The sequence below is a fragment of the Odontomachus brunneus genome, unplaced genomic scaffold, assembly GCF_010583005.1.
Source record: "Odontomachus brunneus isolate Ranch 3 - 2012 unplaced genomic scaffold, Obru_v1 Obru_scaffold_183, whole genome shotgun sequence".
Classification (NCBI taxonomy): domain Eukaryota; kingdom Metazoa; phylum Arthropoda; class Insecta; order Hymenoptera; family Formicidae; genus Odontomachus; species Odontomachus brunneus.
In genome coordinates, this window is record NW_022639633.1 from 22,732 (window position 1) to 41,819 (window position 19,088).

At 37.3% G+C, this 19,088-nt stretch overlaps 1 protein-coding gene across 8 annotated transcripts; it reads left to right on the plus strand.

The window, feature by feature from the left end:
• Nucleotides 1–414: 414 nt before the first annotated feature.
• On the plus strand, nucleotides 415–10,740 carry LOC116851658 (nuclear receptor subfamily 2 group E member 1). 8 transcript variants are annotated; one of them, XR_004379622.1, is made up of 6 exons: nucleotides 415–696; nucleotides 7,668–7,904; nucleotides 8,182–8,405; nucleotides 8,484–9,024; nucleotides 9,551–9,649; nucleotides 9,899–10,739. XR_004379622.1 is itself a non-coding variant. In XM_032831301.1 (6 exons), exons 1-5 carry the CDS (start codon nucleotides 636–638, stop codon nucleotides 9,617–9,619), a joined length of 1,137 nt encoding a protein of 378 aa, XP_032687192.1. In that variant the 5' UTR covers nucleotides 415–635; the 3' UTR covers nucleotides 9,620–9,649; nucleotides 9,899–10,739. The 8 variants fall into 8 exon arrangements, 6 of the variants coding, with proteins under 6 accessions (XP_032687192.1, XP_032687194.1, XP_032687191.1 ...); XR_004379623.1 differs by having other exon boundaries at nucleotides 9,919–10,739; XM_032831301.1 differs by having other exon boundaries at nucleotides 8,484–9,029.
• Nucleotides 10,741–19,088: the final 8,348 nt, after the last annotated feature.

Consider the following 19,088-nt stretch of genomic DNA (forward strand, 5'->3'; position numbering starts at 1 on the left):
TCATTAAGGCTAATTCATTAACCTTTATCCGTTCTTACGGGAGATTAGCACTTTCTTATGGGGAGAGCGATCATCACCAGTGCGAGAAAATCGTCATGCGCAACGCTCGAGGCGTGTAAAGAAGATGCTTTTCTTTCGCCTCTGGAGCGTGACTAGGGGTTCTTGCAAAGTGGTGCTTGCAGCACCACTTGTGCACTAGTAGTGGGGAGTGATGATGCAACCGCACCGTCGCGTTGGACCCCCAGGTTGGATCGCTACGGGGATAGGGGTTAGAACGAATCGTTTCCATCGCTAGATCCGCCCTTCACCGAGGGTAGGGAATCTTTCCGCCAATGGGGCTGTCGCTATACGTGTTGTACGCAGCTTCAAAACCGACGACGATCGGTGCTTGCTGCCAAAAAGTCTCGACTACGATGATTCTCAGTCATGTTTGATTGTTGAGTTAGTTAGTCTCCGCTATGCCCTTCGGTGGTATAGTGGACAGTTTACGAAGAACAAGCCGCACATGTGGAAGCGGCATCGAATAGAAGCAGTCGTGACGTGTTGTCCAGAATTTCAAGTTTACGGCAATCAGTTGTCGTGTTTCATGTCTTATTGTTGTTCAGTGATCGTTGTGCGACCTGTGATATCTGAGGATGCAGAATCAAGAGTCGCAATTGTCGCATGTACCACCACCAAAAATGCCAGCTTCATCAAGTAATTGATTTTTAACTAAATTTTAAATTAGTTAATTTAAGTAATTGATTTTTAATTAAAATTTTAAATTAGTTAATCTAATCTGGTAGATTTCAAATAATTTGGGATGATAATTTGGTCAATTTGACTTCTTAAACCCATATGTTTAAAAAAGAAAAGAAATAAAAAAAAGAAATGTAAAGTTTACTATGAACAATAAAGTCAATAAAGTCGTATTTCGTGTATTTTTTATCTTTAAATCTCAAAATATTTTTCACAGTATTTCTCTTTATAATTCTTAAATAATATTATCTTTATATAAAAGGAAAATTTTATTATTCAAACTCTACTATAGAGACTACGATTCTCTAAATTTTTCTTTCTTTATATTTAAAGGTAAACATAGAATATTGCATTCATAGAAAAGAGCACTTTTAACTATTTAAATTAAAAAGAATCATATTCTTTTTTATCAGATTAGTTTTCTCTTTTAAATGTCCTGTTTAAAAAAAAATGTTCCCCCATTGTATCGACAAATGAAAGTGAAAGGGTTAGGAACTATATATTAATTTTATCATGAAATATATAAGCATATCATATGTTACTTATAGTAATACCGATTCTCATGGTGTTTACCGCGGCATACTAATGCTATCTCGTGTGAAACAACAAACATGTGGCCTTTAAAGGTAGCGCGATTCACTGTACATTTAAACGACTCATTCCCGGGCGTAGTTCATCCATGAGAAAGTAACGCCAGATGTTTAAAACGAATTACCGTGTTCAGCTAACAGGTTGTCGCGTGTGGTTGAATCCACCGTCACTTGGTTGTCAATCAGTGCATCACTTTAGCTAATTAAAAACTAACACGCGATTGGAAACTGCACTTTAAGTTACGCAAAATTATTTAGTTTATTTCCATCATTCGTAGAAATAACTGATGCCTTTAGTACAATCACATACAGACTTAAAATTATAATTAAGCCATATTTTAGCTCTTTTCAATACAAATAAATAAACAAACAACGATAAAGTAACAATTAACGATAAAAGTCAATACAAATAAATAATTGTCTTAGTGGTGTAATAATGTAAAATGCGTTAACATGATAAAAAATCTAAGACAAATAAATAAAAACAAGCATAATGGTCGAACTTTAAATTTTTAACCAATGATTTTGGAAAGTTTTAGGACACTCTTATCTCATAAAGTTTGACTTAAGATTAAACTAATTTTTTTTTTTCATTTTTCGGAGCAATTTCTCATTCAGAACGAGTAGAAATTCAAAGCGACATTTAAAATAAGATACCAATGTCCGTATTTAATTCTAAACATTCTTGTTGTTTTGGTCTGTAATCAATAATATTTAAATTTTTAAAATAAAAAAAGATATATATATATATTGAATATATACATTTTATGTTAAAAATTTAAATATTTGTATTTAAAGATAAAAGGAATAAGAATGTTCAGTGTTTATACGTGGAAATTAGTACTTTTACTGTAACTCGAAATCGTAAATGTTTCACTCAAGTTTAGAGTTGATTCTGACTGCGTACGCGTAAACGTTTCAATTTATTAAAACGAATTATTTCCTGTCACGGTAGAATACGTCAGATTCACTCTGCAATTTTGTATAAAATATTTATTTGATGATTCAGAGAAAGAGGATTTTATGTATAAATGAAAAATCACTAAAATTCGAGTAACTCTGCTAACATTTTACTTCCGAGTGAAATTTGAAACTTCAAGACATTTGGAGAATTGCAAACCGAGAAGAAGTGCGTTGATGAGTCGTATCGACGCCACGTTACTCTGGATTAATTATATACGCGCATACGTGCGAGCGGCTGGTTCTTCACACATGTTACACATTCCCACACTCGTTTACTGCGCGCACCTGATGGTCCATGAAACGATAGAATAATGAGTAATAAATCATCTATATCCGTAGATATGTTGAATAAAGTTAGATACATTTCTAAAAATATATCTATTGAAAAAGAAATTAAAATGCTCCAAATTGAAAAAAAAAATATCCTCAACATTTTAATGTATTTTTATAAAAATTTTTCTTTTGAGAGATTATACAATCTACGATGTATTTTATTATTTTAAAATAAATACACCAGCAAATATGCCCAGTGTGATAGAAGATATTTGACAAATGTAATACATTAACAACAATTTTTAATTCCGTTTTAGCGTACGAGAAATATAAAAGTGAAACTACTATGAAATGTAAGAGAAAGTTCAACGGCGGGATCGCGAAATTGGCATCGAAACGGCGAGTCGTCGCGCTTTGTCGTCGGGCAGAAGGCGAGTCACGACGCATGTTTCGTGGTCTGGACAACTGAAATATCACCCCTGTGCAATTATATCGAGAAGTTCGTAATTTCGCACACGGGACTTCGACCGGAGGACACTTTTACGCCGCGCGTTTCGTCGCCGGTCCTCACTACGTCGTGTCGCGTCGCGTCGTGTCGTGTCGCTTCGCTTCACCGTCTCTTTTCCACCCCATGCATGCGAACGCGCACGCCGCGCTGGGGATGCGCGCGACAAACTTTTACCTGAATTTTGTGGTCACGAACACGCGTCGCCGGCGCTTTCGGCAGAGAAGGAGACCGGCGGTCGAAAAAGTGCCGTCGTCCCGGTGAATCACACCCGGCCGTGTTTGCGCCATCCCTCTCATCCCCTTCCCCCTCCTCACCCTAACTTTTCTTCATCCAACCTACCGCCCCCTCAAATTTCAGCGTTTCGCCGAGTGTCTCATGTGCGATTCATTTCGGGCGAAGTTTGTTATTTTGACGTGTATTCGGGCAACTTTCGTCGGTGCGTCGCGGTTCGAGTGAAATAATTGATACGGGGGGCGAAACACATGCTCGCGCTTTAGAGCGATACTTACGCGGCGAACGTACGATTTTACATTCCCCTCTTTCCGCGCGCGCATGAGCCACACCTCCAGCCCGGTAATGACAGTATTTTTCGCGTATATGCTCGATCGAAAACGCGAACTTGTGCGCGCATTCACGCGCCTCATCAAATATTCACGAGATTTTTACAGAAACTTTGTAAGGGGACTTCCTTTCTCCCCTCCTTCCCCCTTCTCCGTCACCCTCCTGCTCGGACGGGTAAGGCGACAGAGAGGAAGAGACTGTTTACGAAGTTACTACATAAAAATCACGTGAATAATTGATGCGGCGCGTGACGGAGGAAAGATCATCGGCGCCCGGCAAAATACAGAGCTCGACTCCATGACGATGAAAAATTCAATCGCGAATGACTCGCGAGCCGACCGTATATAAATTTCATGCAGCCGTGTGACAGCAAGTGCAGAAACGCACGTTGCGTGATTCCGACGCGCACGCCGCGTGTATGCGTGCGGCCCGCGAGTTCCGAGTTTCCCCCGGCGAGGGAAAAAGGGACATTCCTCGCCGCGCGGCGAGGGTGCGCAGCCCTGTCATTCGGCCGCAACCCGTCTGCTTTCTGCTCAAACATGTGCGCTGCACTTCGCACATTACTGTACCTCCTCGTTAATGATTTATCCTCAGGAACACTCTTTCTCTCGGTCACATCGCCTTCTGGGAGGGAGCGCCATTTAACCGTTCTTTTATAAAGAACGAGTAGGTCTGCAGCGCGGGAAACGCGATTTCACGTTATTACTGACAATCGAAGCGCATAAGAAACGGTAAAAGCGTGCAAACGGTAAAAGCGGTCATTTCGAAGGTGATACTTTTGAAACAACGAGAACTCCGAGGGCTGAAAATACCATAGATAAAAAGTACGGCACTGCGTCTGGACCGTTGAATTTTAGCAAGGTCGATGAAATTATTATGATAAAAGTCACACGTGCGTGTATCATCACAGCAGATTGGACAACAGATTGAAATATTAATTTCAGAATACAATTTCAAAAAATCGAACTGACATGATAAAACCAACTTTCTATGTAGAAGAAAAAGAATTATTGAAACTTGATTTGATCAAAAGATCTGATATCGATTTCGTGATTCTCAAACAAAACAGAGTTTCTTTGTCCTTTTTGCTTTGCGATATCTACCAGGAGGGGGAGGGCTATATAAAGCTTTAAATTTTGAACGAAATACCTCATAATTTTGTCCAGGAATATTTTTTTTCTTTAGACATTGTCACGGATGTTAAGAGTATCAACTTCCGGACACGTACCTAATCCTTAACATTATTATTGTTTTGGTCTTTAAGTACGAATATTTAAATTCCTAACATACAGTATATATATGTGTATATATACACACACACATGTACATGTATATTTGTTATGTTGGAAAATAAATCCTTATATACCTAGACATATACGTTAGACCGATAGTTTTTATAGAATTTCCTACATTCCTATATCCCTACATTCAGAATTTATTACAAGCAGTAAAAAGCTCCTTATTGTTCCTTGTGTATCTCTATATACTTTCTTGGCTTTGTATAACAATATATAGTTTACAAACGTTTCCTTTTTCGACTCTTTCCTTTTTTTAACTTTTTCTTTTTTTGACTTACACAAATTTGTTTAATGTGACACGCAGTGATACAAAAGGTAAGTTTTGGATAAAAATTATTGGAAAGTCTAATATTTAATCGATCATTAATGATTTTCTTTTAATTTACTTGTTATTATTAGATTTGGTTTCCGGGTTTGAGCCGCATGGATTCATTTTTGTTTGATTCCAACGTTTCGCGAACATTTCAGTCCGCTTTATCAGGGAGGAACGGCCCGATTTACTCGTTATATTTTACTTTACAACTCAGTCGCACAAATTTAAAAAAGTGAAGTACAAAATGATGGATAAAAAATGATTGTGTAAAATAATGAAATTCTAAGATGTGGAATATTCCTGATTTCATATAAACAGGTGAATGGAATTGTTCGAATAATGAGGATTCTAAATCGTCGAAATTTCAATAGAAAATGCTAAAATTTTTGGGAAGAGACTATTCGAGTATCCCTGGTATTGACATGAGGACCAAATATTCATATTTAAAGGTAAAAACAATAGAAATGTTCAGCATTAGATGCGTGTACGAGTATTGGTGCTTTCACCTTACGAAATCCGTTATCGTCATCAGCGTCAGGTACGCGGCCAGTCGGCGGCCAATAATCAGGTACAGATCAACAGGTTGTTGCGCGGTATTTATCGTTCGTCGTTCGCGTTTTAAGGGATTAAACGAACGTTGTCCGTGTTGTTCTTGCGCCGCTTGTCGTCAGCCATAATAAGTACTACGGTGATAGGAATAAAGAAACCGACGGGTTTGATCGAGGAAGAGATCGGGACCGATACCGAGCAAAGTGTCGTGTTTCTGGCTGCTCACTTAGGGTTGCTGAATGCGGCAGCCACATCCGGTCCATTCAGGCCCATTCACGATCTTGTCGAGCTCAATGGCGTAGGCGGAGCTCATGACAAGGAGTTGGTACCCCATTGCGAATGCGCACTCCCGCCGCCATCCACCGCGCGCCCAAGAGGCAGATCTGTGTGTCTCTCCCTTCATGTACGTGTATGTGTGTGTGTGTGTGTGCGCGCGTGTGTCGCGCGTTGTACCTACCAAGGAACTAACTCGGTGACAAATCGATCTATTCAGATTCGACGTCATTCAGCGGGCCTCGTGTTGTCGCTCGTAACGGGTTCCAACCAAAATACCAGCATTCTAGCCAGCTGAGATTAACGCGCCCCTACCATCAATTGTTATCGACAATGCCGTGCTTATTCGCCGATCGGCTACGACTCTTTCGTAGAACGCGAGAAAGTTGACGCGAAACGTAAGACAGATTGATGAAAGGATGTAGGAACGACTCTTCTCGTATCGGTTTAGTTCCCGGTCGAATCGCTGAAAACTGTCTATCAATTTGTAGGTTTGAATCGCATTGACGTTACTTTAAGTTATAACCGTCTAGAGTCCATATTAATAGTTGTTACTTGAAACCTGGCAGATGAGATACTCAAATTTTTATTCAGAGTTAGATTCAAATACTTCAGTTGAATTATGATAGGTGTGACATTTATATAGTCACACATTTATGTAATCGCGATTCAACTGAAAAAACTTTCATCTAAATTGAAATCTGATTATCTCACGTAAGACGAGTTTTAAGTAATGACTATTAATACAAACCTAAAAGTGTATTATCGTGAGCGAAGATCTCGCTGTTTTCTTTTCCTTATACTAAGAAAAAAAACGATTGATCAACCAAAATTATAGATATTTTTAGCTCCAATTATATGGTCTGGTCATTCTAGCACGCGAATGATAGCAGTAACATATATACAAGGTTATTATCACTAACATTATAATAGAATTTAATTATAAAAGTATGGTTTTCTCTCTTGGCCATTATTTATGATAATTATTTCTCCATGTAATTATAATTACAAGTAGTAAAAATTTTTTGTCAATATAAAGAAATACAGACGCAGAATGAGCTTATCGTTCGCATGAATACGATATACAATATTCTTTAAATATCTTGAAGTGAAATTTCATACTCAAAATGAGTGAAAATGATAGTATTTTCGCTCGAGGCGATAATGAAAATACTCGAAACCGTAAGAGCAAATATTTCACTTAAGATTAGAGTGGATTCTGACTGCACTGAAGGAACATTTCAATTGGTTGGAATGAATATATTTCTTTGACGGTGGAATGCATCAGACTTACTCTTCAATTTCGAGTAAAAATATTCATGCAACCATTCAAAGTGGAGAATTCACTTTATAGGAGTGAAAAATAAGTGAAATAATTCGAGTGAAATAATTCGAGTGGCTCGACTGTTACTCTACTGTTACTTTGAAATTTCATTCCAAGGATTTTAAAAACTACTAATTATTATTTTATCATGATTTTATTTGTAAGGAAAAATTACGATACACCTTGCTCAAATAATAATAAATTAACGTTATTAAACCCTTTCATTTTCATAAGGTAATACCAATAGTTACCAAACAGTTCAGTGATTTGCTTTCAGGTCGCATTCTATACGATATCCCTTGCAAGGTTTGTAGAGATCACTCATCGGGGAAGCATTACGGTATTTTTGCATGCGACGGATGCGCTGGTTTCTTCAAACGGTCGATCAGGAGAAATCGGCAATACGTGTGTAAGGCGAAATCCGAGGGGGGTTGCATGGTAGATAAAACTCATCGTAATCAATGTCGTGCTTGCAGATTAGCGAAATGTATTCAAGCCGGTATGAACAAGGATGGTAAGACATTACGAATAATTTTAATGTTTTAATACTTTGTCTTTGAGTCATTTTTTTTATATATTCTTTAAGTATTTTTAAAACACTCATATCTAACTTGTGCGTCTCCTATGGAACTTTTCTTGCTTTCTATACAAATAGTGATCTTTCCAAGTGATCATCATTTAGCATCTAGCATTAACTACAGAATTATTTTATTTTAATTATTTATATCTTCCCGTACTGCTCGTATCGAGTTTCACTATTATTGTGAATTTTTGTACTGATCTTGTTGCAGCTGTGCAACATGAACGGGGCCCGCGGAATTCGACAATTCGCAGGCAAATGGCTTTATACTACAAGGAACCCGAAATAATAGCTAACATGGCGCCGCCGACGGTAACAGCTTTGGATTTAGCTTTACCAAAACCGTCGGCCGAGTCTCGTGTTTCTGTAGCCGCACCGCCGACCCATCCTCCCTTACCGCATCCTATTTACTGTAATGCTTTGGCGATGTCGAAAGTAAATATCTCCTCATCTCGAAATCGAGATAATATCGTTGCAAAATCAAGAAAAATAACAACTGATTTTCTCCACCAGTTTCCGATAAACATGGCGAATTTCTCGACGATATCGCTGATGCCTCCGATCACCTCGGAGTCGATCTGCGAGCAAGCAGCACGGATACTCTTCTTCAACGTACACTGGACGCGGGATTTGGTGACGGGCACGAATCTCACTCTGGAAGACCAGCTGACGCTCTTAGAGTCCTCTTGGCGCGAACTTTTCTTGCTGGCCGCCGCGCAGTTAATGCCGACCCTTGACCCCACGCCGTTACTACCGCCGACTCCTCACGGCATCGAGCTGGCGGTCGAAGTGAATCGGTTTCGCGAGACCTTGGCCGGCTTTCACGGGATGAACCTGGACTTTCAGGAATTCAGCTACATCAGAGCGATAGTGCACTTCAAAGCGGGCTTGGACTGCGAGCCGGTGTCTGGCAGCCGCAACAGTAGCGGCACCAGCTCGCCGAGCGTCGCGAATCGACTCAGAAATCCAACTGCGGTAGCACGATTGAGGGACAGTGCCCAGTTGGCATTGGGACAACGGCTGAGTGGCGCTTCTTACGGCGCCCTCAGATTCGGTAAGGTACTGTTATTATTGCCCTCCTTGCGCTCCGTGTCGGCGGACGCCATCGCGGAGCTCTTCTTCAAGAGCACGATAGGCGCGATTCCGATCGAGAGGATAATATGTGACATGTACAGGGGGGTTTGAATGTGTCAGCATTCTCATAATGAAGTTTGATGAAGTTTCAGTACTCGAAACTATAAAAAGAATAAGTACACTTACGATAATTGTTATTTTTGTATTATTATGTTGAAGTAAAACTGCACGAAGTGCAGCAGATGCAATAAAACTACTTTACCGAGTAACGCCATCATTAACTTTTATCTACACAGAGAGATTTATTGAATCAAATAAAAGTTTCTTTGGAATAGTCCAAACAAATTATTTAGCACACACAACAAAAATATTTCTTTGGAACTAAGCTGCAAATAAATATTTTTATTGCTTCAAACAAAATTTTGTTCAATCAATCAAAAAATACGTTTGGACTATTCCAAAGAAGCGTTTATTTGATTCAACCAAATCGTTCTCTCTATGTACAGAATAAAGACAGAAGGAGAGAGGAAAGGAAGGAAAGGGGGAAAAGAGAGAGAGGGAGATTCAAGGCCTGACATGTAATGCCATCAAGAATTAGAAAAATAGTAAGTTATAGTAACGAAGAACAATATCAAAGGCAATATAAAATTAGAAAGATTTTCCGATTTGCATACCCCATTCTTTCTAGAATAATGTCTCACAAGAAGAAAGATGTTGTCATTATTCGATAAATTTACTATGTAGTTATTATTTATTACTTGTTGATAAATTATTTTACTTATTATAATATTGTGAATACGATTATGATAGTAATAATTATAATAATTACGTTGATTATATTGACTGTCTCCTAGTAACGGTAAATATCGACTAGCACAGGAGGTGGAATAATATTGCGAGCAGCAAGCGGCACCAGTGTCATAGGCATGATGCTGGTTCACAGATATATTCGTCGTTGCTAGGAGATAAGGAAACAAGCCAAATATGCCTCTTTGGATGACCAAGCAGAACTTGTCCCCCGCATCGCGCGTGCACCAATTGTTTTTAATTTATAACTGAATAATTGAGACTTCATTTACAAAATGATGTAAAACTTTTTTGTTCAGTTTGATGCACCCCATCTGCATAGAGCCGATGTTGTATTTAAATTTAAACGCCCTATATGTTATTAAAACAAAAAGGTATATTATATTTTTACTACATTTTCTCATAAAACCTCTTTTCCTCAATATCTCCTCTTTTGTTAATTTCAAAAGTGATGAGATGTGCAAATACTTTTTTTATCTACTGTATATATAAGCATGTACATATAAATGTAAAAAGGAATACGTAGTTTCGTTATATAATTGTCTTATTCGAATGGACTAATAATACATTCAACTAGCTGATAGATAAAGTAATACCTGGTGCACAATAAAGCACGTGTGTTAGGGTAAATCAGAAATATAAAATATGAGCATAAAAATAAAGTAAAAAAAAATTGTCGTGTGTATACATTTGGCACATATTATCGGACATGAAAGTCCCATACTTTGTGTTTTCGATACAATCCTAACATGCGCGTGTATATGCATATAAAAATAAAGCTTTAAAAAATAAAGCTTTAAAAAATATATAAATATAACAATATGCATGTTAAACGTCTCTTTTATTCATTCAATAATAACCTGACATATATATAAGTTCTTTAAGGAATAAATTTACCAGATATTTTTAAAGCGCTCAAGAGGCGTACTTTCAGTGGTGCTTCAAGGGACCTACTAATAAATTCATTGTTTATCAAACTAGAAACAATACAGGCGCGCGCTACGAGCGCGCTATTTAGCTACTAAGAAACAATAAAAAATATAAAATAAAAATAAAATAAAATTAAAATATATTTTTATTAATTAATAATTATATTAATATTAAATGAACAAGTGAAATTTTGATATAACGTATAAAAGAAATCAGATATAATTTTAATGATAATTTAACTTTGTCACTCGCGAGTCCGCCGCTGATAGCCGCAATCGATGCAATTTTTACAAGGACCGATGACAGTCGTAAATATAATAAATAACACGGCAAGAACCAATGCTGACAGCCGTGAACGATGCGATTCCTCTCTCTGTGCTATGGGCTCAGGCAAAATGTTTGCAGAACACATAAATGTATCAATATAAACAAAAGATATAATCTACCAAGCCGTTACTAACTAAATATAATTTTCTGGACATTTACTCACCTCGTGATGTAACCTTCGACCAAACTTTGTCATTCGCGAGTCCGCTACTGATAGTCGCGATTGATGTAATTCTTACAAGGACCGATGACAGTCGTGAATATAATAAATAATACAGCAAGAACCATGGCTGACAGCCGTGAAAAATTGTGTAAAATACACAACCTGATCCGTCACATGTATTTGACAGCTGTAAGCGGATTAAACCTAGCCGCATATTTTGATCGAGCCAATCGAGACAGTCGGGACGGCCAATCAGCGTCGCGGAAGAGGCTTCAAGTTTCAATACATTCGAGATTTTCGGTAACACGCACTTTTTCTGATAGGATAAGATTACGTATTTACATGTTTATTTCACTATCTAAATGATTAATGTTAATTGAAACTAATTTCATGATATTACCTTGCCATATTTTACTCAGTAAAATGTTACTCAAAATATAAAATAGCAGTTTTCCAGTCTACAATCGAGTATTATACAAAAATGGTGTAGAGAACACTATTTCTACTACGCCCCGTTTTCTAACATATAATATTTTTATAACGATGAATTTTTTCATTTGAATGGTATTATTTTTTACGAAATTATATTAGAATAATAATCACTTATATTTCTTGTTACATATATCGCAAAATTGTAATGCTCAGTATTAAGTTTCTTATAATGCAGACAACTACTTACGATGCAGACAAATCGCCTGAAACTTTAATAATGAATGCATACTTTAACGCGATAAACGTTACATTAACTTTTTGTGTAATTTTAAGCATTTTGGTTTAAATTCCTTAAATATACAACATACACTTATGCCAGAAATGCGAAATATTCTGAAAATCTTTTAAAAATTCAATGTTAAAGATCGAATTAAATTTAAATTAATATAGTACATAGGAAAACATATCAATAAATTATATATTATCACAGAAACATTTTATCTTTACATAAATAAAAACAAGAACTTTTATTTATAATATGTTTATAATATTAAGTGTACGATAGAGTAGTATCCTATGCACACTCATTCTTCTTCATTTTAGATATTAGTTAACCGGTTCATTGAACTCGGAACCAACGTTTTGTGCTAAAATTGGTGAAAACAAAAAATTCCGCATTTTACATAAAAGCTTATCTAATAAGGGTTTTTTTGGGTAACTGATTACGAATTCGAGGTCAAATTTGTCTCGTTACCGATACTTTTACTCTATGCATCCAAAACTAATATCCTTTATATCGTTCATTATATTTCCAGGGTCAAATTTTGTCTAAAGTCAATTACTAGTCGAATATATTTTTATATTGTTTCATTTTATAATTTATAATATAAAATTCATAATATTTCGCTAACTAATAACCCATACAGCATAAAATCTCTTGGGGACGTCCCACAGACTTCCTGAAGACGTAGAAATGTTCCCAGGACGTTATCAAGACGTATTCTGGACGTCTCCTGGACGTCAATTTGTGCTGTTAGGGAACGGAGTATGGAATCATACCGAATATCATACCGAGTTTGTTCCATATCTGTAATGGAATATCAAAGTTGAAGCCACCATATTGGATCCGTCATTTTAAATTTCTCAAATTTGACCTCGGATTCTTAATCAGCGATCCAAAAACCATGAGGGTAACAAGTTTTATGCAAATCCGTCTAAAACTGACGGAGATATACAGCGAACACATATATGTGTGCTTACCAGTGAACCGGTTAACTGTAAGCAGTAATAAAATATTTTGTTGTTATACTAGAAATGATTACGTATAAAACGAAATAATTATTTGCGAAGGTAAAAATTTGTAACAGTAGGATACAGAGAACCAAAACCGCTACACGGGAATCTTTACCTGACCGTCGGGAACACAATGCGTCACGTTTTACGGGAATTTTCCGGTGATTTGAGCGATAATCGGGCACACAAAGGACGCCTGCACCGATCTTCGTCGGCTGTCAATGCATTTCGAGATGTATTCCTTACCACAGTAGACCAACATGTAATCACCAGCTCGAGCAAATATTCGTTGGACTATGTAACCTGTGAAGCTGCATCGACGTCTTTGTCAACGGTCGTTTTCCACTATACACATATATATGTTGAAGATGTGCGCGCTGTTATATCTAACGATAATCCTAGATTTGATGATTCTTTCCGAGATTTGGCTTTTGTTACATCACTTCGTATTGCTAAACTTTTCCAAAAGGTTCCTTTATATTCCAATTCGTCTTGCCTTCAAAGTCCTTTTACTTTGAGGACTGCTGTCCAAATTTTATATTAAATATAGCGCGCCGCAGGTACTATCGTAAAGCAAAATCCGCAAATCTATTTGTTCAATTAGGTTGTGTCCAATTATTTTTACTTGATATAATCGTATGTAAAACAGTGTTTCACGAAATCACCACATTAGATTATTTTCCTATTTTCTTTATGTGAACGAAAAAACTGCTTGGTTTAACTAAATTCCTTTGGATTAATTAAATTTCTTTGGATTAACTAAATTTCTGATGGAATCAGATAATTAAATCGGAAAATTCCAGTTGAAATTATCAAAATTCTGTTTAATATAAAGTTTTCTACTATTTCTGTTCAAGTTAATAAGATTTCTGATAGAAGTTAGTCAAACATTTTTTCCGTGTATATATCCTTTGCTTTTTTAATATACCTATTTGCTTTTTTAATAAAATGCCTATAAATTATATGAAAAGAATCATTTACCAATTATATGAAAAGAATCATTTAACATATGGAAAACTACAGGTAGAAAATATAATTGGTCTTTACATTAATCTGATTGCGCCCGCAATTCAAATGTTCCAACTAGATTCAAATATTCAATATTCAAATATTCAATAATATTCAAACCAGATTCAACATTGAGTCTTGGCTAGTCCTGCCAGATTTACGTGTGAACCAATCATATCGCTTTTTTCATGTAGGAAGTCACAATTTATCAGTTTGCGTTTACGTTACGACGTATTCGAGAGGTACAAAAGAATATTCTCACGAAATTTGCAAGATGCGGGACACGTGGAGTATCGACGTTTGCTTCAACTGTGCCGAGTGACTCTCGTCATTCGCATGAGCGAACTCTCGAATGTTGCCACTTGTCGAAAGTAGTGTTTTCTTACCCCTAAATATGTTTCTGTCGACACACATTCTAATTCTCGCCCTTTTATCAACTCAGATTAAGTGCATGAACGTTTTACAAGAGTCAGAAAGTTCTAACAACGTACTAAAATTACTCTTGCAATTGACCAAGTATAATATTTATCAGTATAATATTTATCTCGTTTAATATTTATCATTCCTGTCTGTATTTTTCCTGACGTTTTCCTTTAGAACATCATGCGTGTGTAACTTAAACAGAATTCTGGTAACTTTGATTCGAATTTTGGTATGTGCGAAACACGTAAAGAGACGGCAAAAGTTGATCCTTTTTTTTCTTTTTTTCGCTTCCTTAAGCAGATTATACCTTTGCTTGTTTCTTTCGTTTGCAAGGGTTTCACTAAAACTCGCTTACATAAAAAATGCGACTTCTATACTTAGCTACAAAGTTTATCAGTAGTTCTAGAATAATCCCGTAGATTATTTACTCACGTAATTTGTCAGCTCACAATGCCGGTATCCAAAAATCATTCTCTGAAGTTTCCGCCACTCAATTGGACGTCACAGCTACTGCTTTTAAGTAGACCGTTCCCCACACAATCTTCTACGCATAAATCCCAATCTTACCTGGATTTTTAAAATACGCATTCGATTGTATGGTATTTGTGTCCGCACAAACTTTGTTCCTTTACCGATTTTTGTTTACTTTGCATTTTCACGCGGAAATTTCGTATTTTGAAAATCCTTTTAAGGGATTTGTCATTCCCAAGACACCTTCCTTTTACAAACAGATTGGCATGGATTAAACAGTCGACTATCTTCTCTAACGAGATTTCCAATTATCTTGTTTTTATATTTAAATTTTATTTTATATTTTAATTTTTCCTTTAATTAGTTCGTATCAAAGCTATGAGCCGTCAAGGTTTTTACATAGAGATTATTTTTTATAGTATCGTATCGTATCGTATTAAAGTCACAAAAAGTAGATGTTAACAAAAATATCTAGTATGTAAGTAACATTAGTATACTTGTAAATAAGTGCAAAATTAGCAAACAAATTTTATTAACTTTTTTTTAACGAATTCCTGTAATCCTCCTAAATTCGTAACACATTCTGCAACACACTTTGATGTTGAGATTATTATTTATGAACGAAGGAACGAGCGAGATCGTCGCAGTTGCATAATCATCGAATTTCTCGGGAGGCATGAGGGTTGCGCGAATCGTTCGGGAGAAACGATATCGCGACGCCCAATTAACATCTCGATTTAATAAAACTCTCAAGCCGCCGTATGTTACAATTTCCCGTACAAAGTGTCCGCCGGCGACAGAGAACCCGCTCGCCCTTCCTGTATTCGAAGGGGTGCTGTGCTCTTATAGTCGAGAAGGCCAACGCTCTTCAGCAAGTAACACTGTAACGTTTCCGAGCGAATGAATAATCATCCCGGGACTTCTCAACGACGACGAGCCACTCCGGCGGCAACGACTGCAACAATGACGGTAACAGGACGGCGTATTGTAACGTTACGGGCAATAGTCTGATGCCGCGTAGAATACCTCCGGTTAAAATAAAAGCTACTTTTGCTCTACGTCAACCTAGTCAACGTATGCTTAAATACGTGTACACAGAGCGTGATATATTATAATGCTATATTCTTTCACATATCATTTATATCTTTAATATATTTCATACCATATGTTTTTATATATTTAATATATTTTGTATTTTTATATATTTAATATATTTTGTATTTTTATATTTAATATATTTTACATATTTTTACATTTTTACATATTTCATCTTTAACATATTTCGTTATTCTATTTATTTTGCATTATTATATTGGTCAACACATATCACATATAAGATCACACTTTGACCATAAATCTATAAAAAGTAAATTTTTATAAATTTCTGGAGTACCGTCTTGACAATTATAAATATCATCGGGTATTTATTAAAAATGATACAACTAATATATAGTAATTGTTATATATATTATTCATATCTTTATTAATATTTTTAATATATTATCTTTAATATATCATGTATATATTTATATATTTTATATATTTAACATATTTTATATAATATACTTTGCATTATTATATTATCAGAATACATGTGTCAAATGAAATCACAAATTCTGATCTTATATAGATTTTATTTAGGGATGTCTAGAAAAGCATTTTTATAAATTTCCGATTTACCAGTGTGGCAATTATAAAAATACTATTTTGTATCATTTATTAGAAAAAATTTATTAGAATGGCACACTAGAAGAATGAGAAGAGCCGCTCGAGATTAAAGGAGTAATTCACCGATTTGCGCATACGATGCTGAAGAGCAAAAGACTCGAGAGATTTGAAACGTTATGTAGAAGTTCGTGGTGTCAATGATCTCCGCGAAATTTTACAAGAACCACGTTATTGGCGACGCCATAGCTGCTATGCCGCGTGTGCGTACAAGTGGTTCCCACCGGTGGTATATCAGACAGCACCTTGCCGCGCGGCGCGTCGCGACGAAAACACGCGGCACAATTCAAAAACGCGCGGCTCATTCCGGCGAACAATGCTGGAAACAATAACGTCGATCTCCCATTACTCGCCTCCGCTGATCCCGCTAGGTATCGCCGGTAACAGTAACAAAACGCGGTCGAGACACAATGGGCCGACGATGTAATTGCGCCCCACGGTGGTGGCTGGTGCTTGTACGTACAAAGGGCACTCGACTATATGTTACAATCTCGATTTCGTCGCCGATCCTCGAAGGACGGAGACGACGAGTGAGGAAAAAAGCCAGGGAGACCGCTCGATACCGCTCGAGTGACCTCTCGCAGATCGCGCTTTGCTTCGTGCGCCATTGTCGGCTTTGTTTTGAGGTAACAAAACAGAAAACGCGCCCCATACGCGACCACCATTGTAGTCAATTAGCGGCCATGTGATCCTGGACGAATCCACATTGCTCCATAGCGAGATGTTTCTTCGAGTCCTTGATATACTGAGAGAAATTATTCCATAAAAAATTAACAATATTTCCGATCAAATTCCGATTAATTTTTATATCCGATAAGGATATCCGGTTAGACTTAATCAGATATTTCCGATCATAATGACATTTCATTAGATAAATTGATAAAAAAATTATGAATTTCTCATCGGATGTTTTCTAATCGGATACAAAAATTCATCGCTATTTTGATCAAAAATATCCGTTTGTTAATTTTTTATTGGATAATTTCTCTCAGGATACGGCTGCAATCCTTAAATTTATTGAATTAAAAATTACATTTGGAAAAACCATTTGGTTAGATTGACGAAATATTTTGTGAAATTTTAATAAACCAGAATTTTGATTAAGGTTACCAAAATTCTGTTCAAGTTAATAAAATTTTGATTAACCAGAACTTGCAACTGTTTCAAGTTGAATAGTTGGAAATTCCAGTTTAACCAGAAACTTTGTTTGATTAACCAGAATCTTATTAACTTGAACAGAAGTAACTTCTGTTCAAGTTAATACTTCTGTAACTTCTGTTCTGTTTCTGTTTCCAGAAGTAAGTTTCTGGTAACTTCTACCTGAATCCTCATTCTGTTCATATTTAATTATTTCACTAGATGTTTAATTAATTCAACCAAATTTCTTGTCCCACATACATTTAAAATTTATTTACATTTATATTTAGTGTTTTAAAACATGCTTGCGGTATTATCGATGCTGCAAATAAGTATCATTGAGAAAAGTGCGATTCTTAATATCCAAAAGATTCAAATCCTCCAAAGTTCTCGGTGCTACTTCCGGTTTTGATGCGCGACGGTTTCGGCGTAACGTTTACTTCACACGTTCTTTCAAGAACCAGAAAAGACCAACTTATAACCTAATTTGCATAACGTTAGCGCGATGTTCCCTCAAGTTCTGAAACTAGTTCAGCCATCGTTACGCTAATAAATGCTAGACGTTGGACGGTCATTTAGCTTTATACCGGTGCCAATCCGGAATGACCAAGAAAAGGATGATGCTCAAATCGGGCGCACCCCATACCGTTATAGAGAGGCTCGACCTACCCTCGATATAATTTATTCGGACAATAAGCATGCGTCTACCCGGCGCTCCAGCCCTCCGCCGCGCCGCGGGCATCAGTGTCAGGCTCGGTGATGAGCCCCTCAATGACAGCGACCAACATAATCTGTTCCCATCAGCCAAGTAGACATAATGGACGCGACAATGGCGGGAAGCGACAATGGGGGCAGGATAGCATTTTACAGGAGCGCGGTGGTTGCGCCCAAAAGTGACGGGGGTGGCAAAGAGAGGGTGACTAGTAAGTGGGCTCGCGAGAGAGGGAGAGCGAGCGAGCGAATCGCGTGGGGTGAGACTGTCGTTTCCTAGTGGCATGCTTAAAACGCGAACGCACGCACGACAACGCGACGCGACGCGACGCATTCGACCCACCTCGGTCTCGACGCGACGTGGCTTCGCTTTATTAAATTCCTGACGCGAGACGCCTGGCACGTGCAAATATTCGTTCGCCGGCGGCGAATGAGACGCATAATTCGGGTGCGCCTCGCTCTCGCGACAGACTCGTGAGCGTTAAATTCGCAACGACCGGGAGGGCTGCGACTCGCGAAAAGCCGTGCCGGAGTCGCGGGAACGTTTCCAGCTGCCGGCTTCCCTCCTGGTCGCCCGACGCGATCCGGCAAACAACGACGCTCCAGTAGAAATCCCC